The sequence below is a fragment of the Gorilla gorilla genome, chromosome 18 (assembly GCF_029281585.2).
Source record: "Gorilla gorilla gorilla isolate KB3781 chromosome 18, NHGRI_mGorGor1-v2.1_pri, whole genome shotgun sequence".
Taxonomy (NCBI): domain Eukaryota; kingdom Metazoa; phylum Chordata; class Mammalia; order Primates; family Hominidae; genus Gorilla; species Gorilla gorilla.
Genome location: NC_073242.2, coordinates 111,565,451 through 111,586,464, shown reverse-complemented (window position 1 = coordinate 111,586,464; position 21,014 = coordinate 111,565,451). Strand labels below are relative to the sequence as shown.

Genomic DNA, 21,014 nt, shown 5'->3' with positions numbered 1-21,014 from the left:
AATTACATGATCTCAATATAGTGTCACAGATCCAAATAGTAATGTCTATTCTTTTCTGCATTTACACCTGTTCCTTTGGCCATTCGATAAATTCAATGAGAAGGCCTTGTGTACTGTGACTTAAGAATAATTGGACAAATATTTCTGGAGTTCCTCTAAATCACTTTTATAAAACTTGTTATCTGATGTTATATCTTTTTTTGTAGATCTGTGTGTTTTTTTCTTTCAATAAGTCCTTGTTCAAGGTCTTTACTGCAACTTAAAATTACACAAACCATGTTATCTGTTCATTGATACATTTATTTCTTTGGGAGGCTGAGATGGGTGGATCACCTGAGGTCAGGAGTTCAAGACCAGCCTGGCCAACATGGTAAAACTCCGTTTCTACTAAAAATACAAAAATTAGCCCTGCGTGGTGGCGCATGCCTGTAATCCCAGCTACTCGGGAGGCTGAGGCAGGAGAATCGCTTGAACCTAGGAGGCGGAGGTTGCAGTGAGCCGAGATCGCACCACTGTACTCCAACCTGGGCAACAGAGCGAGTGTCTCAAAACAAAAAAACAAACAAACCAAAACAAACGAACAAAAAACAACATTTATTTCCGTTTGCTTAAGGTCAAAATTCATCGTACCCTGGCTTCTATCATTATTCCACATTTCATTTCTTGGAGCTCTCCGATAACATCATGGCTTTAAAAGTTTTATTACAGGAAATTTCATGCTTACATAAAAATATAATAGTACAGTTAATCCCCATGTCCTCATACCCATCTACAACAAACAGAACTTAAGGGCATTTTGGTTTCATTATTCCCTCCCTAACCTCAATCTCACATTATTTTGAAGCAAATCATATTATTGGTAAAAGAAAATAAACCACTTTACATTTCTTTGGCTGATCATCTCCTTTTTGTATCTGTCTTTAAATGCTACTAGAAAAGGTATTTTCTGGATTACGGTAAATTTCCATAGGCTATATTTTTTAGGCTCTCATTCACCATCTTTCTTTCATTTCCAAATATCTTAAGTTCTTTGATCATTTTTTCTTTGGGTTTATTCTTGTTTATCCAAACATGCACTTTGGGGGCTTGGATCAAAGTCAACTATTTCTTTTGTACATGTTGGTTCTAATCACTTTAATAGCTTGTGTAATAGAGTTTAATACCTTCTGGCCTACATCTTTGAGCTTTCCCGCTTTGTACTCTAAATCCAATTTTAGAGTTGCATCTGCAAATGCGTCTCCATGGCAACATCTTCACTGTGATCTTTGTGTTTTCTTGATGTGGTGGAAAACGTTTGTATGGACTTTGATGTATGCTTTATCCTGGTGATTCTCAAACTGAATCAGGTTGTAAAGTTCAATGGAAGCCAAGAAATGGGATGACATGAGCTCTTGGTTTACGTCAAATGTGTAAGTCAGGCGTAATTTTACTACCAGAAAATATTATATGAATATAGATGTCTGCATTCCAACAAAAAATAAAACTGCATACAAATTGCAAGGAATCACATATCCACTCTTTTCTTTGATCTTCTAGTGATTCTTGGCCATTTCTGTGTGTCATCTGCTAACGTGAGCTGGAAGACAAGAATGGGTAATAAAACTTGACAGTTACTAGCTACAGCTGTACAACAAGTTAATTTAGCAGGAAGGAGTTCAGCCGCTTACTTCCATGCTCTTTAGCCCCATTCAAGACCAAGGCATCATGTCTTCTATGTCTTAATCCAAGGCCAGGAACCATACAGTTGGCCTAAAAGTAGTGAGACTCTGTTCTTCTCCTGACTCTTATACTAGGCAGCCGTGCTATTTTTTTTGTATTTTTAGTAGACACGGGGTTCACCATGTTAGCCAGGATGGTCTCCATCTCCTGACATCATGATCCGCCTGCCTCAGCCTCCCAAAGTACTGGGATTACAGGCGTGAGCCACTGCACCCGGCCCCGAGAAAATAAACATTTTTTAAAAAGAGCAAGGCCAGGTGTGATGGCTCACACCTGTAATCCTAGCACTTTGGGAGGCTGAGGCAAGAGGTTCACTTGACAAAAAAATTAGCCAGGCGTGGTGGCAGGCACCTGTAGTCTTAGCTACCTGAGAGGTTGAGGCAGGAGAATTGCTTGAACCCGGGGGGCAGAGGTTGCAGTGAGTTGAGATCACACCACTGCACTCCAGCCTGGGCGACGGAGCGAGACAGACAACAACTTGATAGTATGTTTAGAGAAGGGAAACTTAAAATACAACTTTCCTATCCACTAACTGAATTTCTTTTTAATTAGGAAAAGACCACCAATATTCTCTTTTAGTAGCGGAGCATCTTGATCCTGCCTGAAGTACAGCAGTGTTCCGAAGGTGCATCTGGTGATCTGGTATGCAGTAATCTGACCTTTTGATTAATAATACTGTGTTAATTGACTCAGGGATGAGTCTTAGTTTTGAGTCAGAAGGAATCAGTATAGTTCCTTATGAGCCCTCATTACATAAGTAAAGTGCTTACAAAAATGTAGTGTCGGCCAGGCACGGTGACTCACGCCCGTAATCCCAGCTACTCGGGAGGCTGAGGCAGCAGAATTGCTTGAACCTGGGAGGCGGAGGTACAACTTCCAACTTAAAATTTTACAAAATTTACTCCAGTAAATTTTGTCAGTGAGCTAAGATCGCACCACTGCACTCCAGCATGGGCAACAGAGTGAGACTCTGTCTCAAAAACAAAACAAAACAAAACAAAACAAAAAAACTAAGCCTATGTGAAAAAGTCAAAATGGTAATTCAACAGATTTGTCATAAGAAGTACCGATCTCTTCCTAAACAAACAATGAAAAAAACTAGTTTTCTGGCACGGGTCACGTTTGGCTGAGAGAAAGCAAGGAGTGGGTGTCCCCTGTGGCTCCTGTCTTATCACAAGCAAGGAACTTCTTGAGAAGACACTGGGTGCTTATCAGCACTCAAGCCAGAGCTTTGGTGGTCACTGCTCAGGTATTCTAGTTAATTTCTGCAGCCTGTGGGGTCCACAGGAGGAACCCCTATCTGTAGGAAGGTATCATGCTTTTGCCTTTTTTTTTTGAGACAGATTCTTACTCTGTCGCCCAGGCTGGAGTGCAGTGGCACGATCTTGGCTCACTGCAACCTCTGCCTCCCAAGTTCAAGCAATTCTTCTGCCACAGCCTCCTGAGTAGCCGGGACTACAGGTGTGCACCACCACACCTGGCTAACTTTTTTGTATTTTTAGTAGAGATAGGGTTTCACCATGTTGGTCAGGCTGGTCTCAAACACCTAACTTCAAATGGTCCACCCAGCTCGGCCTCCCAAAGTGCTGGGATTACAGACGTGAGCCATCGCACCCAGCCGCTTTTGCCCTTTTTATAGATGAGCAAACAGACCCAGAAAAGTAAGTCATCACTCAAGGGACACAGCCGGTAAATAGGACTGGAACTGTTCAGCTCTTTGGCTCTGATCAGGATTACAACTTTCCAGACCCTTTGTCTAGATTCTAAATGCCAAGTGCATTTTCCAGAAAAACATCCATTAATGGTAGATAGGGTTATCACCATCACCTACTGTTTTACTTTGCTAGGGGCGTCATGACAATGTACGACAGACTGAGTGGCTTAAACAACAGAAATGTATTACCTCATAGGTCTGGATTCTCAAAGTCCAAAATCAAAGTGTTGGCAGGGTTTGTTCCTTCTGAGGGTTGTGAGAGGAGGCTCTGTTCCAGGCTGCTGTCTTTGGCTTGTAGATGGCCATCTTCTCCCTATGTCTCTTCATATCTTCTTTTTTTTTTTTTTTTTGAGACAAGAGTCTTGCTCTGTTGCCCACGCTGGAGTGCAACAGCGTGATCTTGGCTCACTGCAACCTCCACCTCCCGGATTCAAGTGATTCTCCTGCCTCAGCCTCCCAAGTAGCTGGGATTACAGGTGCGCAGCACCACACCCAGCTAATTTTGTATTTTTGGTGGAGATGGGGTTTCGCCATGTTGGCCAGGCTGCCCTCGAACTCCTGACCTCAGGTGATCCATCAGCCTCAGCATCCCAAAGTGCTGAGAATACAAGTGTGAGCCATCGCTCCTGGCTGCCTTGTCTTTCATAGTGCCAGTGGTTGGCAGTGGATAGTTTCGTAATATTTGTTCTCAGTCTATTCCTGAATGTTTCTTTCTTTCTTTCTTTTCTTTTTTTTTTTTTGAGATGTAATCTCACTCTCTAACCCAGGCTGGAGTGCAGTGGCCAATCTCAGCTCACTGAAGCCTCTGCCTCCTGGGTTCAAGTGATTCTCTTGCCTCAGCTTCCCGAGTAGCTGGGATTACAGGTGCCCGCCTTATTTTTAGTAGAGACTGGCTTTCACCATGTTGGCCAGACTGGTCACAAACTCCTGACCTCAAGTGATCCACCTGCCTTGGCCTCTCAAAGTAATTCCTGGAATTACAGGCATGAGCCACCGCGGCCGGCCATATTCCTGAATGTGTTTTGAAGATATTTCACCTGAGTATTGAATTGCTTTTTAAAAAAAAAAAATATTAAAAACGAAGTTCCATTCATGTTTTCAAACAGCAAGAAGATGTTAAAAACTTTAAGCAAGCATCACAGTAATGGATCTCTGTCAGAAAAATGAGACTGACTTAGAAAATGCTGAAAATAATGAAATTCAATTCACAGAAGAAACAGAACCAACCTATACTTGTCCAGATGGAAAACGTGAAAAAAATCATGTTTATTGTCTTCTCGATGTCAGTGACATTACGCTTGAACAAGATGAAAAAGCCAAAGAGTTTATTATTGGAACTGGATGGGAAGAGGCAGTGAGTATCTTTCTGAGTCACAGCTTTTCTGTCTCTCGCACATCAGTGTTTTGGTGCAAGCCTCTTTTTTCCAAAAATAGTTAATATTACCAAAAAATGTGGAATCAGTGACATGTAGAAACCCTGGAATCGAGGTAAAATATTACTGATGATAAGAGCAGCACCTACTGTGGGTATTTATGGCCACTTAGTATGTGGACAGCACAGTACTAAGTACTTTGGATACATTAATTCATCTAACCTCTCAATAGCCATATGGGGCAAGTTTTCTTCCCAGCCTCGCTTTGTGGATGAGTATACTCAGTCACTTGGAAGATAAAGTAACATGCTCGAGATCACCCAGCCAATAAGTGGCCAAGGCAGGGCTTGAATCCAGGTCTCCTGGACTCTAGAACCCTGAGCTCCTTAGCAGCTGTGCTGAACTCCCTGAGAGAACTGAGGCTTCTTTCCTAATGGTTCTACTCAGAACTCTGTGGGGTTTTTTTGTTTTTTTTTTCCCTGAGATGGAGTCTCTCTCTGTCGCCCAGGCTGGAGTGCAGTGGCACGATCTTGGCTCACTGCAACCTCTGCCTCCTGAGTTCAAGCGATTCTCCTGCCTCAGCCTCCTGAGTAGCTGGGATTATAGGTGCCCACCATGCCCAGCTAATTTTTCTATTTTTAGTAGACGGGGTTTCACCATATTGGCCAGGCTGGTGTCAAACTCTTGACCTTAGGTGATCTGCCCACCTCAGCCCCCCAAAGTGCTGGGATTACAGGCCTGAGCCACTGCGCCTGGTCTGCAGGCTTACTCTTAAACAATTCTTAGAATCAACAATAGAATCCTATATTTAAAACTATAAGAAAACTAAAAAAAAAAAAAAAATCATAAAACTATGAGAAAACTTGGTCTAATCCAGTGATTAAATATAGGATTACCAGATAAATACCTAATTTATCAGTATAAGTATGTCCAAAATGTGGTCCTGTATTTTTACTGGCAACCCTTTTTTAATGGTGATCTCTGTGGCAAGATCAGCCAGGGGACTCTGGGCGTGGATAGGGAGTAGGTATCCCTGGGTACGCAGGGCTCCTCTGCATTCCAGGACCTGCCTCTGCTCCTCGGTCTCCCTCCAGCCTCTCCAAGCAACAGTGTTCCCCAGGTATGGGAAGCAGAGACTGGCGGTGCCCGAAATCCTTGTTGGTGGGACAAGTATGAACGGTTTTCATTTTATTTTAATAGCTTCAAATTTAAATGTGCATTTGAAAAGAAATATAGTCAGCACATCAAAGTGGCCATTTACAAATACTATTGCTTAGTGTTTTAGTATTAACAAATGCTCTTGCTAGTATTTAGGATTAACAAATACTCTTGCTAGTATTTAGGATTAACAAATACTATTACAAATACTGTTATTGCTTTATAGCGGTGAAAGTAGGTATTACACTTTTTTTTCATGCTTTGCAACTTTGAAGGAATTTTTTTTTTTAAGTGAATGAATTTTAAGAAAATTATTAGTGGGGGAAGGGGTAGTAAAAAAATAAATAAAAATAAGAACATTGTTTCACATAAGACTGCCAAAATGGGAATGTGGCCAAAATTGGAGCAAGGACAGTTTGGGCCCCTCAGCTGGAGGAGTAACATGCTGCTTTATTTGCAGGTCCAAGGGTGGGGAAGGACTTCTCCAGCTGCCTGCATCTGGCCGAGGAAGATACCAAAAAAGGCGAGGGTAGGGGAAGGTGCCTGCAGCGACTGCTTGGTGTGTGTTAACCTCTCCCACTGGAGCCTCCAGACCAAGCCTCCTACTGAGGGGGGCCCAGAGAAGGATCAGAGCAGCCCCTCCCAGACTCAGGCAGCCCCCCAGGGCCCCAGCACTGCTTCCAGGGCGATTAGCAACATCTGCTTTCCCACCTACTTTCGAGCAGAGAAAAAAAGTCTGCAAATCAAGGAGTTTATTTGGTGCAACAAAGACTGGGCCATCCCCGGCACTAATAGGGGCAAGACCTTTGGGAATCCCAGTGGAGGGGCCCACAGAGGGCTGTCCATCCCAGGCCCCCTGACTTCCAGGGCCCTCCTAGTTCTGCCTCCCCTGAAGGCTTCACTTTCAAATGCTTTGGATGTTCTGGGTAAGAAGAGTAAGAACTCTTTCTTGCAGTCAGAAGAGAAGGTGCTGGATGTGGAAAAGGATGGGTGTGTGGCTTGTGCATATGGCTTGAAAACAGCAGATGGGAAAGGTGAAAAGAGAGCCAGTGAGCTGGCCAAACACCCTATGGTCAACGACAAGCCATCCTCCCCTTCCCCAGCGGCCCGGACATCCCTGCTGGCCGATCCGGAGCAGCGCTGCCTGCATTGGTCCCTCCTGTCTGAGAAAAACCTGGCGTGCCCTCCAGACCCCAGCAACGTTCACTACCTTGCTGCCTTGCAGCTTCTGCAGAAACAGGGAGTGCAAAACTACAAATCCAAATTCAAAGCCAAGGAGCCAAGATCTCCTGTGATCACCCGAAAGCATGTTCTCCCAAAGGCCAAGCAGGAAAACAGGCCCCAAATGCTGGAGACCAAAGTTTTCCCAAGACCTCTCTTGCCGTCTCTCACAGTGAGCAGAGTTATCATTCCCGTCTCTACCCACAGGATCCTCTGAGCGGTCGCGGTAGAACCCCTGGGAATAAGCACCGTTTGAGATGCAGCCATCCTTTCTCTTTCTTCTCTCTCATTTCCCACCCACCCACCACTCTCTCTTTCTCCCCTCCCCGTCAGTCTGTCTTTACTCTTCTTTTCCTCCATTTTTTTTTTTGTAGTACAACTGAAGAAAACTGAACCTCAGTGGATTGTTGGGATTTATTTTCTAAAACACCATATTCATGTGTTACCTGCTTCTGCTACTTAGCCATTCACAAAATGCCAATTGGTCTTGCCAGCCCTAGCCTCTGCCTGCCTCATGTCCACTCCCAGCAGAAGCCACGCAGAAAGTGGGGAATCCAAAGGGCCTCCTTCCCTCCATGCTGGCCCCATGTCAGCCCAGAGCCATCTGGCAGGTGTCCTTTCTGCCCCACCCCCGTGCCTCAAACTAAGTATACTGGGCTGGTTTAGACCAAACTGCCTCCTAATTTTTTGAACGAAGCAGGTGTCTATCTGCTGCCTCATTTGCTGTTGCAACAAAGATCTGAAGAATTGCTTTAATAAAAAACTCCAGGCCGGGCACGGTGGCTTACGCCTCTAATCTCAGCACTTTGGGAGGCCAAGGCGGGTGGATCACCTGAGGTCGGGAGTTCGAGACCAGCCTGACCAACATGGAGACACCCTGTCTCTACTAAAATAATACAAAATTAGCTGGGCATGGTGGCGCATGCCTGTAATCCCAGCTACTTAGGAGGCTGAGGCAGGAGAATCGCTTGAACCCGGGAGGCAGAGGTTGTGAGCCGAGATCGTGCCATTGTACTCCAGCCTGGGCAATAAGAGCGAAACTCCGCCTCAAAAGAAAGAAAAGAAAACTCCAGCTTGTGTCTAGGACGTCCAAGGCATTGGAGACCCTGTGCGTCCAGGGCGTCACACCCTCAGATTGTTTCCATGTATATACACTATCGTCTCCTGCATTTTCAGGGTGCCATATCCTCAGATTGTACCCTCATACTAATCTCTGTGTCTGGAAGTTTTAGCTACAGTGCTACAAAATCCAGCCTGGGAAGCAGGTTAAGAATAATAACTTTTTGGGGCTGGGCACCGTGGGTCATGCCTGTAATCCCAGCACTTTGGGAGGCTGAAGCGGGCGGATCATGAGGTCAGGAGATCGAGACCATCCTGGCTAACACGGTGAAACCCTATCTCTACTAAAAATACAAAAAATTAGCCGGGCGTGGTGGCGGGCTCCTGTAGTCCCAGCTACTCGGGAGGCTGAGGCAGGAGAATGGCGTGAACCCAGGAGGCGGAGCTTGCAGTGAGCGGAGATCGCGCCACTGCACTCCAGCCTGGGCGACAGAGCGAGACCCCGTCTCAAAAAAAAAAAAAAGATTACTTTTTGGGAAAAAAATAAAAAGATCACTGTGATTATCATCCCACATGCTTCCTCTGGCATTACTTTGCATCTAATGTTTGGAAACCCTCAACCCCAGACACTTTTGGAAAGGGGCTGTTACTTTCTCCCTCTGTCCTTCCTTTACCCTCATTTTACCCCAACTCATATTCCCACCGTTCTGTCTAAATTAAATGACATTTGTAAATGATTTATATTTTAAATGCCAAGTGATGTTGCTATGTAGACACATGTTCTGATGAACCGTTCTGTGATATGAGTAATCATTAAGCTGCTTTGTAATTACATAGTTTGAATTTGCTTAAGGTAGGTTGGACTTGAACTCTGGATTTCCTGTCTCCTAAACGATGGAGTAGACAGAATATATGACTATATTTGTAAATACCTGCTTCCATAGTGGTCTTTGTAATGTCTTGTCTGTTTGCCTAGGGTTTTTTTTTTGACAGAGTCTCGCTCTGTTACCCAGGCTAGAATGCAGTGGCATGATCTTGGCTCACTGTAACCTCCACCTCCTGGGTTCAAGCGATTCTCATGCGCCAGCCTCCCAAGTAGCTTGTATTACAGGTGCCCACCACCACACTCAGCTCATTTTTGTATTATTAGTAGAGACTGGGTTTCCAGAGGTTGCGGTGAGCTGAGATCATGCCATTGCACTCCAGCCTGGGCAACAGAACAAGACTCTGTCTCAAAAAAATAAATAAATAAAATAAGAATCCAAGTCCTCTTCCCAGACATTATCTCTTTTAATCCTGCATGTATGCATGGGAATCAGGGATCATTTTCCTCTTCTAACACAAGGAGAAATTGTTCAACAGAGGGTTGGGTTTGGTCAGGACAGCATTAAGGTTTGTAGCCTGGGTTTCTGAAGGCTCAAACTATATTTCACAGGTCGGGGACGTTTGAAGTACTAGGTGGAAAATATCACATAAGGCAGGAAAGAGGACTCAAGAATGTCATTTCTTCCTTTAAGATAGGAACAATTTTCAGATACAGGATGTGGTGAAGATGACCAGGTAATGTATGTTGAACTCCAACAGAGATCTGTGTTTTTCCTGAATGTATTGAGTGGACCAAATATAACAAGCTGGATAATTTCCCTCTAATGAATAACTGACTGTTTAAAATTGTATGGAAGTCCTTTGGCCTGCGAGCTGGCATTTGGATATTTGATGATGGGTCTTTACTCTTTAATGGGTTCTCAGAACTTAACTTTGCAACTTGTCAACTAAGGTGCTCCTTGCTTGGGTCCTATCCATCTTAATTCCCTGGCCTTTTTCCTCATCTGGTTTTGCCTGTATTTCCACTGTACCAGTCTAAACACCATCACTGTGCAGATTAAGGCGTGACTCTTGTACTGAATTTGTGCATACGGAGGTGTTCCAATAAAAAACTTTTCAAGTTCAATCTCCTAGATCAAAAAGCATCTGTATATTTTCTTGGACACAGTCTCAGGATAAACCCAGTGTTCACTGCAGTAAGTAAAAATAAGAACCATCTTCCTTTTTCCTAAGAGCTGAGAACCATCAGGATGTATATTTTTTAGTACCCCAGCTTTGCCACTGAGCATTTCTGCCTTTGCCTATAAAATGAGCGAGTAATGTCTGAAATTTCCCTAGTTCTGTCATTTTAATGCATTTAACTTGCCTGCAAACATTATTATTATAGAGACGCAAAATGGTGAACAGTTATTTCTTTTTCAGGTTTTGTTTTGTTTTGTTTTGTTTGAGATGGAGTTTCGCTCTTCTTGTCCAAGCTGGAGCGCAATGGCACAATCTTGGCTCACTGCAACCTCCGCCTCCCGGGTTCAAGTGATTCTTCTGTCTCAGCCTCCTGAGTAGCTGGGGTTACAGGCGTGCGCCACCGTGCCCAGCTAATTTTTGCATTTTTAGTAGAGAGGGGGTTTCACCGTGTTAGCCAGGATGGTCTCGATCTCCTGACCTCATGATCCGCCCGCCTCAGCCTTCCAAAGTGCTGGGCTTAGAGGCGTGAGCCACCACACCCGGCCTGTTTCAGGTTTTGATCAGTCTTGCTCTGGATCCTGGCCTTTCTAATGTGGGAAAAAAACAACAACAACAACAACAACAACCTAAATGAACTTCAGTTTATACATTTCAAAAGATGATGATAGTAAAAACCCTAAAGAAATTTTAGTTTTTTTTTTTAACCTAAGACTGTGGGCACTTAACCTTCTCTACCAACACATACTTTTTTTTTTTTTTTTTGAGACAGAGTCTTCCTCTGTGGGCCAGGCTGGCATGATCTCAACTCACTGCAACCTCTGCCTCCCGGGTTCAAGCAATTCTCCTGCCTCAGACTTACGAGTAGGTGGGATTACAGGTGTGCACCATCATGCCTAGCTAATTTTTGTATTTTTAGTAGAGACAGAGTTTCACCATGTAGGCCAGGCTAGTCTCGAACTCCTGACCTCAAATGATGCGCCCGCCTTGGCCTCCCAAAGTGCTGGGATTACAAGCGTGAGCCACCATGCCCGGCCCCAATACATTCTAAACAATATACATAACTTCTTAGAGGATTGAATGGCCCAGGTGGGTGCTGTATTTACAGCAATGCTGAAAGCCACCCCATCACCTGGCCTATCTTTAGGACAGGGCTTTTCAACCTGGGCACTATTTGGGGCTGGATCATTCTTTGTGATGGGCCTGTATGTGCATTGTGGGATGTGTAGCAGCATCCCTGGCCTTGACATATTAGATGCCAGTACCATCCCCAGTCACGACAACCAAAAATGTATCCAGACTTTCCCAAATGCCCCTTTAGGGCAAAATCACCCTAGCTGAGAACCACTGGTTTAGGGAATTAGTAATCTGGAGCCCACTGCCTTTGCTGCAGCTTCTCTGACAGCTTTACTTATAGGTCAAGCAGGTGCCTTGGTGCAGGTGTGAAGGGAGCTGGGGGAACGCCCAGCTTGCCACATCCCAGAAGGCATATGTGCTCTCCATTTTGCGCTGGTCCTCTAGGGTCTCATGGTGGCACCTGCCTAGGTCCTTTCTAGAAAGAAGCAAAGAAGCAGCCATAAGTCTGCTTTTTTTTTTTTTTTTTTTTTGAGACGGAGTCTTGCTCTGTTACCCAGGCTGGAGTGCTGTGGCGCGATCTCGGTCACTGCAACCTCCCCCTCCTGGGTTCAAGTGATTCTCCTGCCTCAGCCTCCCGAGTAGCTGGGATTACAGGTGCCTGCCACCATGCCCAGCCAATTTTTGTATTTTTAGTAAAGATGGGGTTTCACCAGGTTGGCTAGGCTGGTCTCGAACTCCTGACCTCAAGTGATCCACCCATCTCAGCCTCCTAAAGTGCTAGGATTACAGGTGTGAGCCACCGCACCCCGCCAAGTCTGCTTTTCTCTGAGAAGAGTCTCTCAGAGTAACAGGAGGGCCCATTCAGTCAGTGACAGGAAGAGTTGTGGGCATTCTCTCTTCCCATCTTCAGGAGAATGTGCATTACTGGTTTGGCAAGGTTTTCGAGATAAGTTGAAGATGTTAAATTAGTGTATTTACATTTACTGCCATTATTCAGAATTCTCTGATGTTTAATACTCACTTTTCCACACTCACTGCTTGGGCTGAACAGGCGTAAATATGAAGAGGCAGCCAATACTTTGTGGGATGCACCTTAGCAAGCACTGGCAATCTGTGCTTCATGTGTATATATCAAAGTGGCTTTTCTCTCCCGTTTAGCTTAAACTACAAATCTTCCTCCCCATGTATCTTTTAAAATGAAACAGTTGGCTGGGCATGGTGGCTCGTGCCTGTAATCTCAGGACTTTGGGAGGCTGAGGTGGGTGGATCACTTGAGGTCAGGAGTTCGAGATCAGCCTGGCCAACATGGCGAAACCCCGTCTCTACTAAAAATACAAAAATTAGCCAGGCATCGTGGCACATGCCTATAATCCCAGCTACTTGGGATGAGGCAGGAGAGTCGCTTGAACCCGGGGAGGCAGAGGTTGCAGTGAGCTGAGATTCCAACACTGCACTCCAGCTTGGGTGACAGAGCGACAGTCCGTCTCAAAACAATAATAAAAAAAAAAGTTTCTCTACTTATTTTATTTTTTGAGGCAGAGTTTCACCTGTTACGCAGGCTGGAGCGCAGTGGTACCATCACAGCTCACTGCAGCCTTAGCCTCCAGGGTTTAAGCGATCCTCCTACCATAGCCTCCCTAGTAGCTGGCTGTACAGGCACACACCACCATGCCCAGTTAATTTTTTTTTTTTTTTTTTTTTTTGAAGAGACGGGTTTTGCCATGTTGCCCAGCTTGGTCTCAAACTCTTGGACTCAAGTGATCCGCCTGCCTTGGCCTCCCAAAGTGCTGGGATGACAGGCATGAGCCCCCATGCCCAACTAGTTTTACCACTTATTAAAACTTGAGGAGAGCTAGCTTGAAAATATAATATAGTTTTTTATTTTCAGCACCACACAGGGTTATGACAGTTCACTAAGCCTTTATTTTTTTTCCTTTTTATCTGCCCAAGAATAACCATGATCACTAAACCTCTAAATGTGAAAGAACTGTTAGTGATTTCATTTGTTCCAATCTGCATGTCCTCTGAAGATAAATCCGATATGGAATTTGGGATAAATACCACTGGCCTTATTACTATTCACGACTCTATTTTAATTTCTTTGGCTATTCAACGAAATCCTCATGACTGACTTCTCTAAATTTCAGGAAAGTAGGATGTCAGAGGAATACTTGGCATTGTGGTAGTTATTTAGAGAACTTTAACTCTGAAGAGTTCTTACTAGTTAAGCACATATCTTGTAACAGAATAGTGACTTCAGTGCTTTAAAAATATACGACCTGTTGGCCAGGCACGGTGGCTCACACCTGTAATCCCAGCACATTGGGAGCCCGAGGTGGGTGAATCACTTGAGGTCAGGAGTTCGAGACCAGCCTGGCCAACATGGCAAAACCCTGCCTCTACTAAAAATAGAAAAATTAGGGGGCGTGGTGGTGCGTGCCTGTAATCCCAGCTACTCGGGCGGCGGAGGCATAAGAATGGCTTGAACCCTGGAGGTGGAGTTTGCAGTGAGCCGAGATCACGCCACTGCATACCAGCCTGGGCAGTAGAGTGAGACACTGTCTCAAAAAATAATAAGATATATCACATGTGGCCGGGTGCAGTGGCTCATACCTGGAATCCCAGCACTTTGGGACGCCAAGATGGGTGGATCGCTTGAGGTCAGGAGTTCGGGTCCAGCCTGGCCAACATGTATATACATATATATCACGTTACCAAAAGAGAAGGTGCAAAAAAATTGATACCAGCTTGCAATTCATAAATAGTATTAACTCTAAAATATAACAAAACTAAAATTATTTCCATGAGCTAAAATAAGACAACATAGAGTAAATAATTCCTAAAGCATAATTTGCCAAAGTTTGGTTGACTTCCCAAAATTAAAATCTTAATTTCGGTGGGCTCATGTTTTAAAAAGAAAAAAGTTTTTTATTTTTGTTGTTTTTTTTGTTGTTGTTGTTGTTTGCTTGTTGGTTTTTAGAGACTAGTTTCATCTACCAAGGAAAAAGTTATTGAGGGCAGTCTTCATGGTTGAATATCCTTTTGTCATAATTCAGATGCATTGACTTCTGCCACATTTTCATTGCAGCATGGGCTCTACATTTTCTGAAGTCATTAAATTTCTCGTTACAGCACAGGAAAAAGAAGATAAAGTAGGAGAGGGATCAGTTTCACATTCAGTCCTAAGCAGCAACACGGTTGAGATGTAATCATAAAAGCAAATATTTTACCCAGGACATGGAAAAGCGGCAGATCACCAGAAAGCAGGGAGTCAAACGCTGCAAGCGGAAGCAGTAAGAAGACGCCACGTTTGGAGCAAGGTCTTATTTACACCTGCTATGGTCATCGGCTCGCTCTTTTAGGTCTCCCCAACCCGGCCCCCAAAAAGAGGTTATATGCAGAGGTAATATAATATATGTACTTTTGAAAATAACAAAGTCACCGTGGAGATAATTTCAAAACAATTTATTTTCATTTTTAGATACATTGGACTATTTCACTGATGTTAAAAAGAGTATGACTTGTTTAAATTTTTTGTTGTTTCTTTTTTGCAGCCTAATGTTCTGTAATAGTAACTTGCTTCCAAGTAAAGTATGAAAAGTTAGTGGAGGGGCCATGGCTGTGGTCTCTCATAGGTCAAACTATACTATTTTGGAATGCGTGGAGTTAGAACAAAGTTTTTATTTTGTTATTAATTAGTAAAGCAATAAAATTGTCTTACTAATATTTGTGAGTTTTCGTTTTGTTATTTATTAGTAAGGCAATAAAACATTTAGTGTTTTTTCTGGAGTTTGTCGAAGAAACTGAATATTGATAGTGTTCCAGCTATGGCATAGCCAGTGCTGCTTTTACTGATTCATATAGCTTGGGCCTTGCTCCTTTCAAGCAAGCTGATTTTTAAATGCAGTGCCCCTGTGAACGTCAAGAACACCGACAACCTGAGAGCCCTCCCTGTTAGTTTTCTAGCCTGCGTCTCTGGATATGTAAACTAAAATATCAGTGTATCTGCTAATAAATACTGTTCCAACAACTGAGAGAATCCTTTGGATTTAAACATTGAAAAACAATGTAGTCATCTTCTTGGCCTTAAAACATTTTACTGGCTAACACCTTGCTAAACAAACTAGATTAAAATTCATGGCTAGACGCAGTGGCTCACATCTGTAATCCCAGCACTTTGGGAGGCCGACGTGGGTGGATCACCTGAGGCCAGGAGTTCAAGACCAGCCTGTCAAACATGGTAAAACCCCGTCTCTACTAAAAATACAAAAAATTAGCTGGGCGTGGTGGTGCGTGCCTGTAGTCCCAGCTACTCGGGAGGCTGAGGCAGGAGAAATGCTTGAACCCAGAACGTGGAGGTTGCAGTGAGCTGAGATTGCACCACTGCACTCCAGCCTGGGCGACAGAGCGAGACTCCATCTCAAAAATAAGTACATGCATACATACATAAAATTCATGTCATTTAACAAATTAGAGCCTTTTAAAAGTTGAGAGTATGAAGGCATATATGTTGTCCCCTCCTAGTTGTCAAATCTAATTAATGCCATTTAAACATGCTTTGGAGGACAACACACATAGATATATTGTGAGAGACAAGGAAAATAAAACTGTGTGGTACCCCAAAGGCTGCGTCCCTAAACCCCCCAAAGTGATATAACCCTTGTCTTTCTTTTTAAAAATTATTTTATTTTAATTTTCTTTTTTTTTTTTAATTTAGAACTCACAGTCTAGTAAACATTTTAGACTTGGGGTGTGGGGGCTACATTTGCATGTTTGTTACATGGTTATATTGTGTGATGCTGAGGTTTGGACTTCTATTGATCTCATCACTCATATAGTGAACATAGTACCCAATGGGTAGTTTTTCAACCCTTGTTCCCCTTCCCACCTCCCCACTTTTAGAGTTCCCAGTGTCTGTTCTCATCTTTATGTCTGCATGTACCCAGTGTTTAGCTCCCACTTACAAATAAGAACATGCGGTATTTGGTTTTCCGTTTTTGTGTTAATTTGCTTAGGGTAATGGCATCCAGCTGCATCCAGGCTGCTACAAAGGATATGATTTTGTTCTTTTTTATGGTTGCATAGTATTCCATCGTGTATATGTACCACATTTTAGAAATACAGGCTGGGCACGGTGGCTCATGCCTGTAATCCCAGTCCTTTGGGCAGCCGAGGTGGGTGGATCATTTGAGGTCAGGAGTTCAAGACCAGCCTGGCCAATATGGTGAAACCCTGTCTCTACTAAAAATACAAACATTAGCCAAGCATGGTGGTACACGCCTGTAATTCTAACTACTTGGGGGGTTGAGGCAGGAGAATCACTTGAACCCAGGAGGCGGAGATTGCTGCACTCCAGCCTGGGTGATGGAGTGAGACTCATCTCAAAAACAAAACAAAACAAAAAAAGAAATCCATCCCACCATTGATGGGCACCTAGGTTGATTCCATGTCTTTGCTATTGTGAATTGTGCTGCGATAAACATATGAGTGCATCTGTCTTTTTGGCAGAACGATTTGTTTTCCTTTGGTAGGCCCACTAATGGGATTGCTAGGTTGAATTCTATTTTTAGTTCATTAAGAAATCTGCAAACTGCTTCCCACAGGGGCTGAACTAATTTCCATTCCCCATAACAGTGTATAAGTGTTCCCTTTTCTGTGCAAAGTTGCCAACATCTGTTATTTTTTGACATTTTAGTAATAGCCATTGTGGTTAAAAGAAACAAAAAACTCAAAATGAGTTTAATCGTAAATTTGTTAAGATTTATTTTGTGGGCTAACATGTGATCTGTCCTGGAAAGTGTTTCATGTGTTATTGAGAAAAATGTGTATTCTGCAGTGTTTTGGAGGAATATTCTGTCAATGTCTGTTAGGTCCAATTGGTCTATTGTGCAGTTTAATGCTTTGTTGTTGATTTTCTGGATGATTGGTCCATTACCAAAGGTGGAGTGCTGAAATCCCCTATTATTGTTGTATTGCAGTCTATTTCTCCCTATAGATCTAATAATATTTGCTTTATATATTTGGGTGTTCTGGTGTTGGTTGCATATATATTTAAAATTGTTATATTAATTGTTATATAATGACTTTCTCTCTTTTTGAAGTTTTGACTTAAAGTCTGTGTTATCTGATATAAGTATAGCTACTCGTGTTCTCCTTTGGTTTCCATTTGCATGGGATAACTTTCTTCATCCCTCCACATTAGTTTTTGTGTGACCTTGCATGTTAAGCAAGTCTCTTGCAGGCAGCATATAGTTGGATGGTGTTGCAGGTTTTATTTTCTAAATCCATTCAGCCACTCTATATCTTTAACTGGAGAATTTAATCTATTTACATTCAAGGTTGTTATTATTATATTATTATTATTATTTATTTATTTTTTTTTTGAGGAGGAGTCTCGCTCTGTTGCCAGGCTGGAGTGCGGTGGCACAATCCTGGCTCACTGCAACCTCCACCTCCCAGGTTCAAGCAATTCTCCTGCCTCAGCCTCCTGAGTAGCTGAGATTACAGGCAAGTGCCACCACGCCTGGCTAATTTTTGTATTTTTAGTAAAGACGGGGTTTCACCATGTTGGCCAGGATGGTCTTGATCTCTTGACCTTGTGATCCACCCACCTTGGCCTCCCAAAGTGCTGGGATTAGAGGTGTGAGCCACCATGCCCGGCCCAAGGTTATTATTCATAGGCAAAGACTTACTCCTGCTATTTTAAAAATTATTTTCTGGTTTATATATCCTTTGTTCTTCTCTCCCTCTTTTGTTGTTTAGGTGGTTTTCTGCAGTGCTAAACTTTGATTCCTTTCTCTTTCTCATTTTTGTATTTGAGGTAATTTTTCTTTCTGTGGTTACTAAGGTACTTACATGAAAAATCTTATAGATATAATAGACTTTTTAAAGCTGATAACATCTTTGGTCCCGCACAGATACTCACACAAAAAATTTTTGTCCTTCCTCCACAATTTAAAATTTTGTCTTAATTTACATCATTTTGTGTATTCCTTAACAGTGTATTATACCTGTAGTTATTCATAGTGGAGATCTGAAAGACACATGCCACCATTAGAGTAATGGTGTATTCTGAATTTGATTATGAATTTACCTCTACCAGTGAGTTTTATACTGTCATATGTTTTCATGTGACACACAAAATGATGAAAGTAATTATCATCCTTTTGCTTTTGGTTGAAGTACTTCCATAGCATTTCTTGTAAGGCCAGTCTAGTGGTGATGAATTCCTTCAGCTTTTGTTGTCTGAAATATACTTTATTTCACCTTCATTCAGGGTATAACATTCTTGGGTGGCAGTTTTTGTTTTTGTTTTTTTTTCTTTCAGAACATTGACTATATCATCCCATTCTTTCCTGGGCTTCAAGGTTTCTTCTGAGAAATCTGTTGATAGTGTAATGGAGATTCCCTTATATATGATTTGATGCTTTTCTCTTGCTGTTTTTAAAACTCTGTGTCTTTGAATTTTTACAGTTTGATTACAATGTGACTCTGAGAGGACCTCTTTGGGTTGAATCTATTTGGGATTCTTTGAGTGCCATGGATCTGGATGTCCATATTATCTCTTCCAGGACTTTGGAAGTTTTCAGCTATTATTTCATTAAATAAGCTTTCTGTGCCTTTCTCCATCTCCCTCCAAAAATCTCAAAATGTGAGTATCTGTTCTCTTAATGATGTCCCCGTAAGTCCTGTCAACTTTCTTCACTCTTTTTCATTCTCTCTTTATTCCCTTTGAATGTGTTATTTCAAAAGAGCTGTCTTCAAATTCAGAAATTATTTTTATTTTCTGGCTGGGTGCGGTGGCTCACACCTGTAATCCCAGCACTTTGGGAGGCTGAGGCAGGCAGATCACCTGAGGTCAGGAGTTCAGGACCAGACTAGCCAACATGATGAAACCTCCTCTCTACTAAAAATACAAAAATTAGCCAGGCGTGGCGGCAAACACCTGTAATCCAAGATACTCAGGAGGCTGAGGCACGAGAACCGCTTGAACCCAGGAGGTGGAAGTTGCAGTGCACCAAGATGGCACCACTGCACTCCAGCCTCGGTGACAGAGGGAGACTCTGTCTCAAAAAAAAAATAGAATTTTTTTTTTTTCTGCTTGATCTAGTCTGCTGTTGAAGCCCTCAATTGTATTTTTTATTTCATTCATTAAATTCTTCAGATCAGATTTCTGTTCTTTTTTAAAAATATGTCTCTCTTGAATTTCTCATTCAGATCAAGAATTATTTTGCTTATCTGTATTCTCTTGTGTCTTGCTGAGCTTCCTCAAGATCATTATTTTGAATTTCTTTTCAAGAAATTCATAAATTTCTATCTAACTTTGGGGTCAGTTATTGGAGAATTATCGTGTTTCTTTGGTGGTGTCATATTTGTTTGCTCTTTCATGCTTCTTGTGTTCCTATGTTGATTTCTTTGCAGCTGATGGATCAGCTGCCTTTTCCAGTTCTATGGAGTGGCTTTCATAGGGAAAGGCTTTAATGTGCAGATGGGGCCTAAGTATCAGTTGAGTAAGGCACACTGGCTTTGGTTCTGTATGGGTACAGTAGTAGTGTGGTCTTCATGCAGGTTCTTCAGCTGTAATCAATGTCAGCAATGCCTGCAAGTGCCTTAGTGGCCTAGGCTGCAGTAGACTGTGTGGCTGGCATCCTGGGTTGAGTATGGCTCCTTTGTGGATGGAGTATCGGCTTTTTACATGCTGAGGGGATGCAGGGCTGGTCCACTGGCTTGAGCTTGGCTTCCCCACTGAGCAACACTTCCTGTTCCTTTGGAGGCAGGGCACTGCATGGGCTTGGGTGCTAGGGTCATGGCTGTTCTGCTAGGCCTAGGTTCTGAGTAGTTGAGTTCAGGACTGTGCTGCCGCAAGGATGGTTAAGATGGAGCAGCTCTTGGGCAGCTTGTTCCCAAGGAGTAGGGAGCTGTAGCACCTCAGCTGGGGGATGCTGCACTGCTGTGTGTGAGATGGTATAGTGATAGCAGAGCCTCAGGAATGGAGAGATGCAGTGGTTACTGTCCCCTGGACCAGTGGGTCCAGGTTGAAAATGGTGCCATGCTGTAGTAGCTTGGGTCACAATGTGGGCTTCTTCTCTGCAGTAATGCGGCCATGTGAATTCGAGGATGTTTTCTAAACTGGGCTCAGGGCTTGAGAGAACTGCAGGATTCTCCAGCAGAAGAGACTACAGGTGCCTGTGGTGGTAATGGGACCTGTTGGCGACCTTCTGCCTTCCTTTTCCCCAGGCAGAAATCCATCTTGGTTCTGAGCTCATCCTGACTGGGGAGATGGGGTGGCAGAGCAGAGTATTTCGCTCCCTTCTCTCTCTGGCCTTCCTGAGTCTCTGTGTGCCACAGGTTCTCTACCACTCCCCTGATATACTCCAGCATTTTCTTTCTTTCTTTTTTTTTTTTGAGACAGAGTCTCACTTTGCCACCAGGGTGTACAGTGGTGCAGACTTGGCTCACTGCAACCTCAGCCTCCTGAGTAGCTAGGATTACAGGCATGCACCATCACGCCCAGCTAATTATTGCATTTTTAGTAGAGATGGGGTTTCACCATGTTGGCCAGGCCAGTCTCGAACTTCTGACCTCAGGTGATCCACCCGCCTCAGCCTCCCAAAGTGCTGGGATTTCAGGCGTGAGCCACCACGCCAGGCCTCATTCTCTTTTAGATGCTGTAGTCAAAATGTATTTTA

General features: G+C 43.2%; 1 protein-coding gene across 6 annotated transcripts in view; it reads left to right on the top strand.

The window, feature by feature from the left end:
* Positions 1-21,014, top strand: part of C18H16orf46 (chromosome 18 C16orf46 homolog) — a 32,305-nt gene that overhangs the window by 9,896 nt on the left and 1,395 nt on the right. For 2 of the 6 annotated variants that reach the window (XM_019011379.4, XM_019011380.3), the window contains exons 2-5: positions 1,537-1,593; positions 2,272-2,361; positions 4,540-4,787; positions 6,425-9,173. In XM_019011379.4, the coding sequence (XP_018866924.2) occupies positions 4,578-4,787; positions 6,425-7,402 (1,188 nt within the window). In that variant the 5' untranslated portion in view covers positions 1,537-1,593; positions 2,272-2,361; positions 4,540-4,577 and the 3' untranslated portion in view covers positions 7,403-9,173. Of the gene's footprint in view, positions 1-1,536; positions 1,594-2,271; positions 2,362-4,539; positions 4,788-6,424; positions 9,174-14,457; positions 14,729-21,014 lie in introns of those variants that run through there. The other 4 variants (XM_004058045.4, XM_055366747.2, XM_063700355.1 and 1 more) reach the window with 3 other exon arrangements.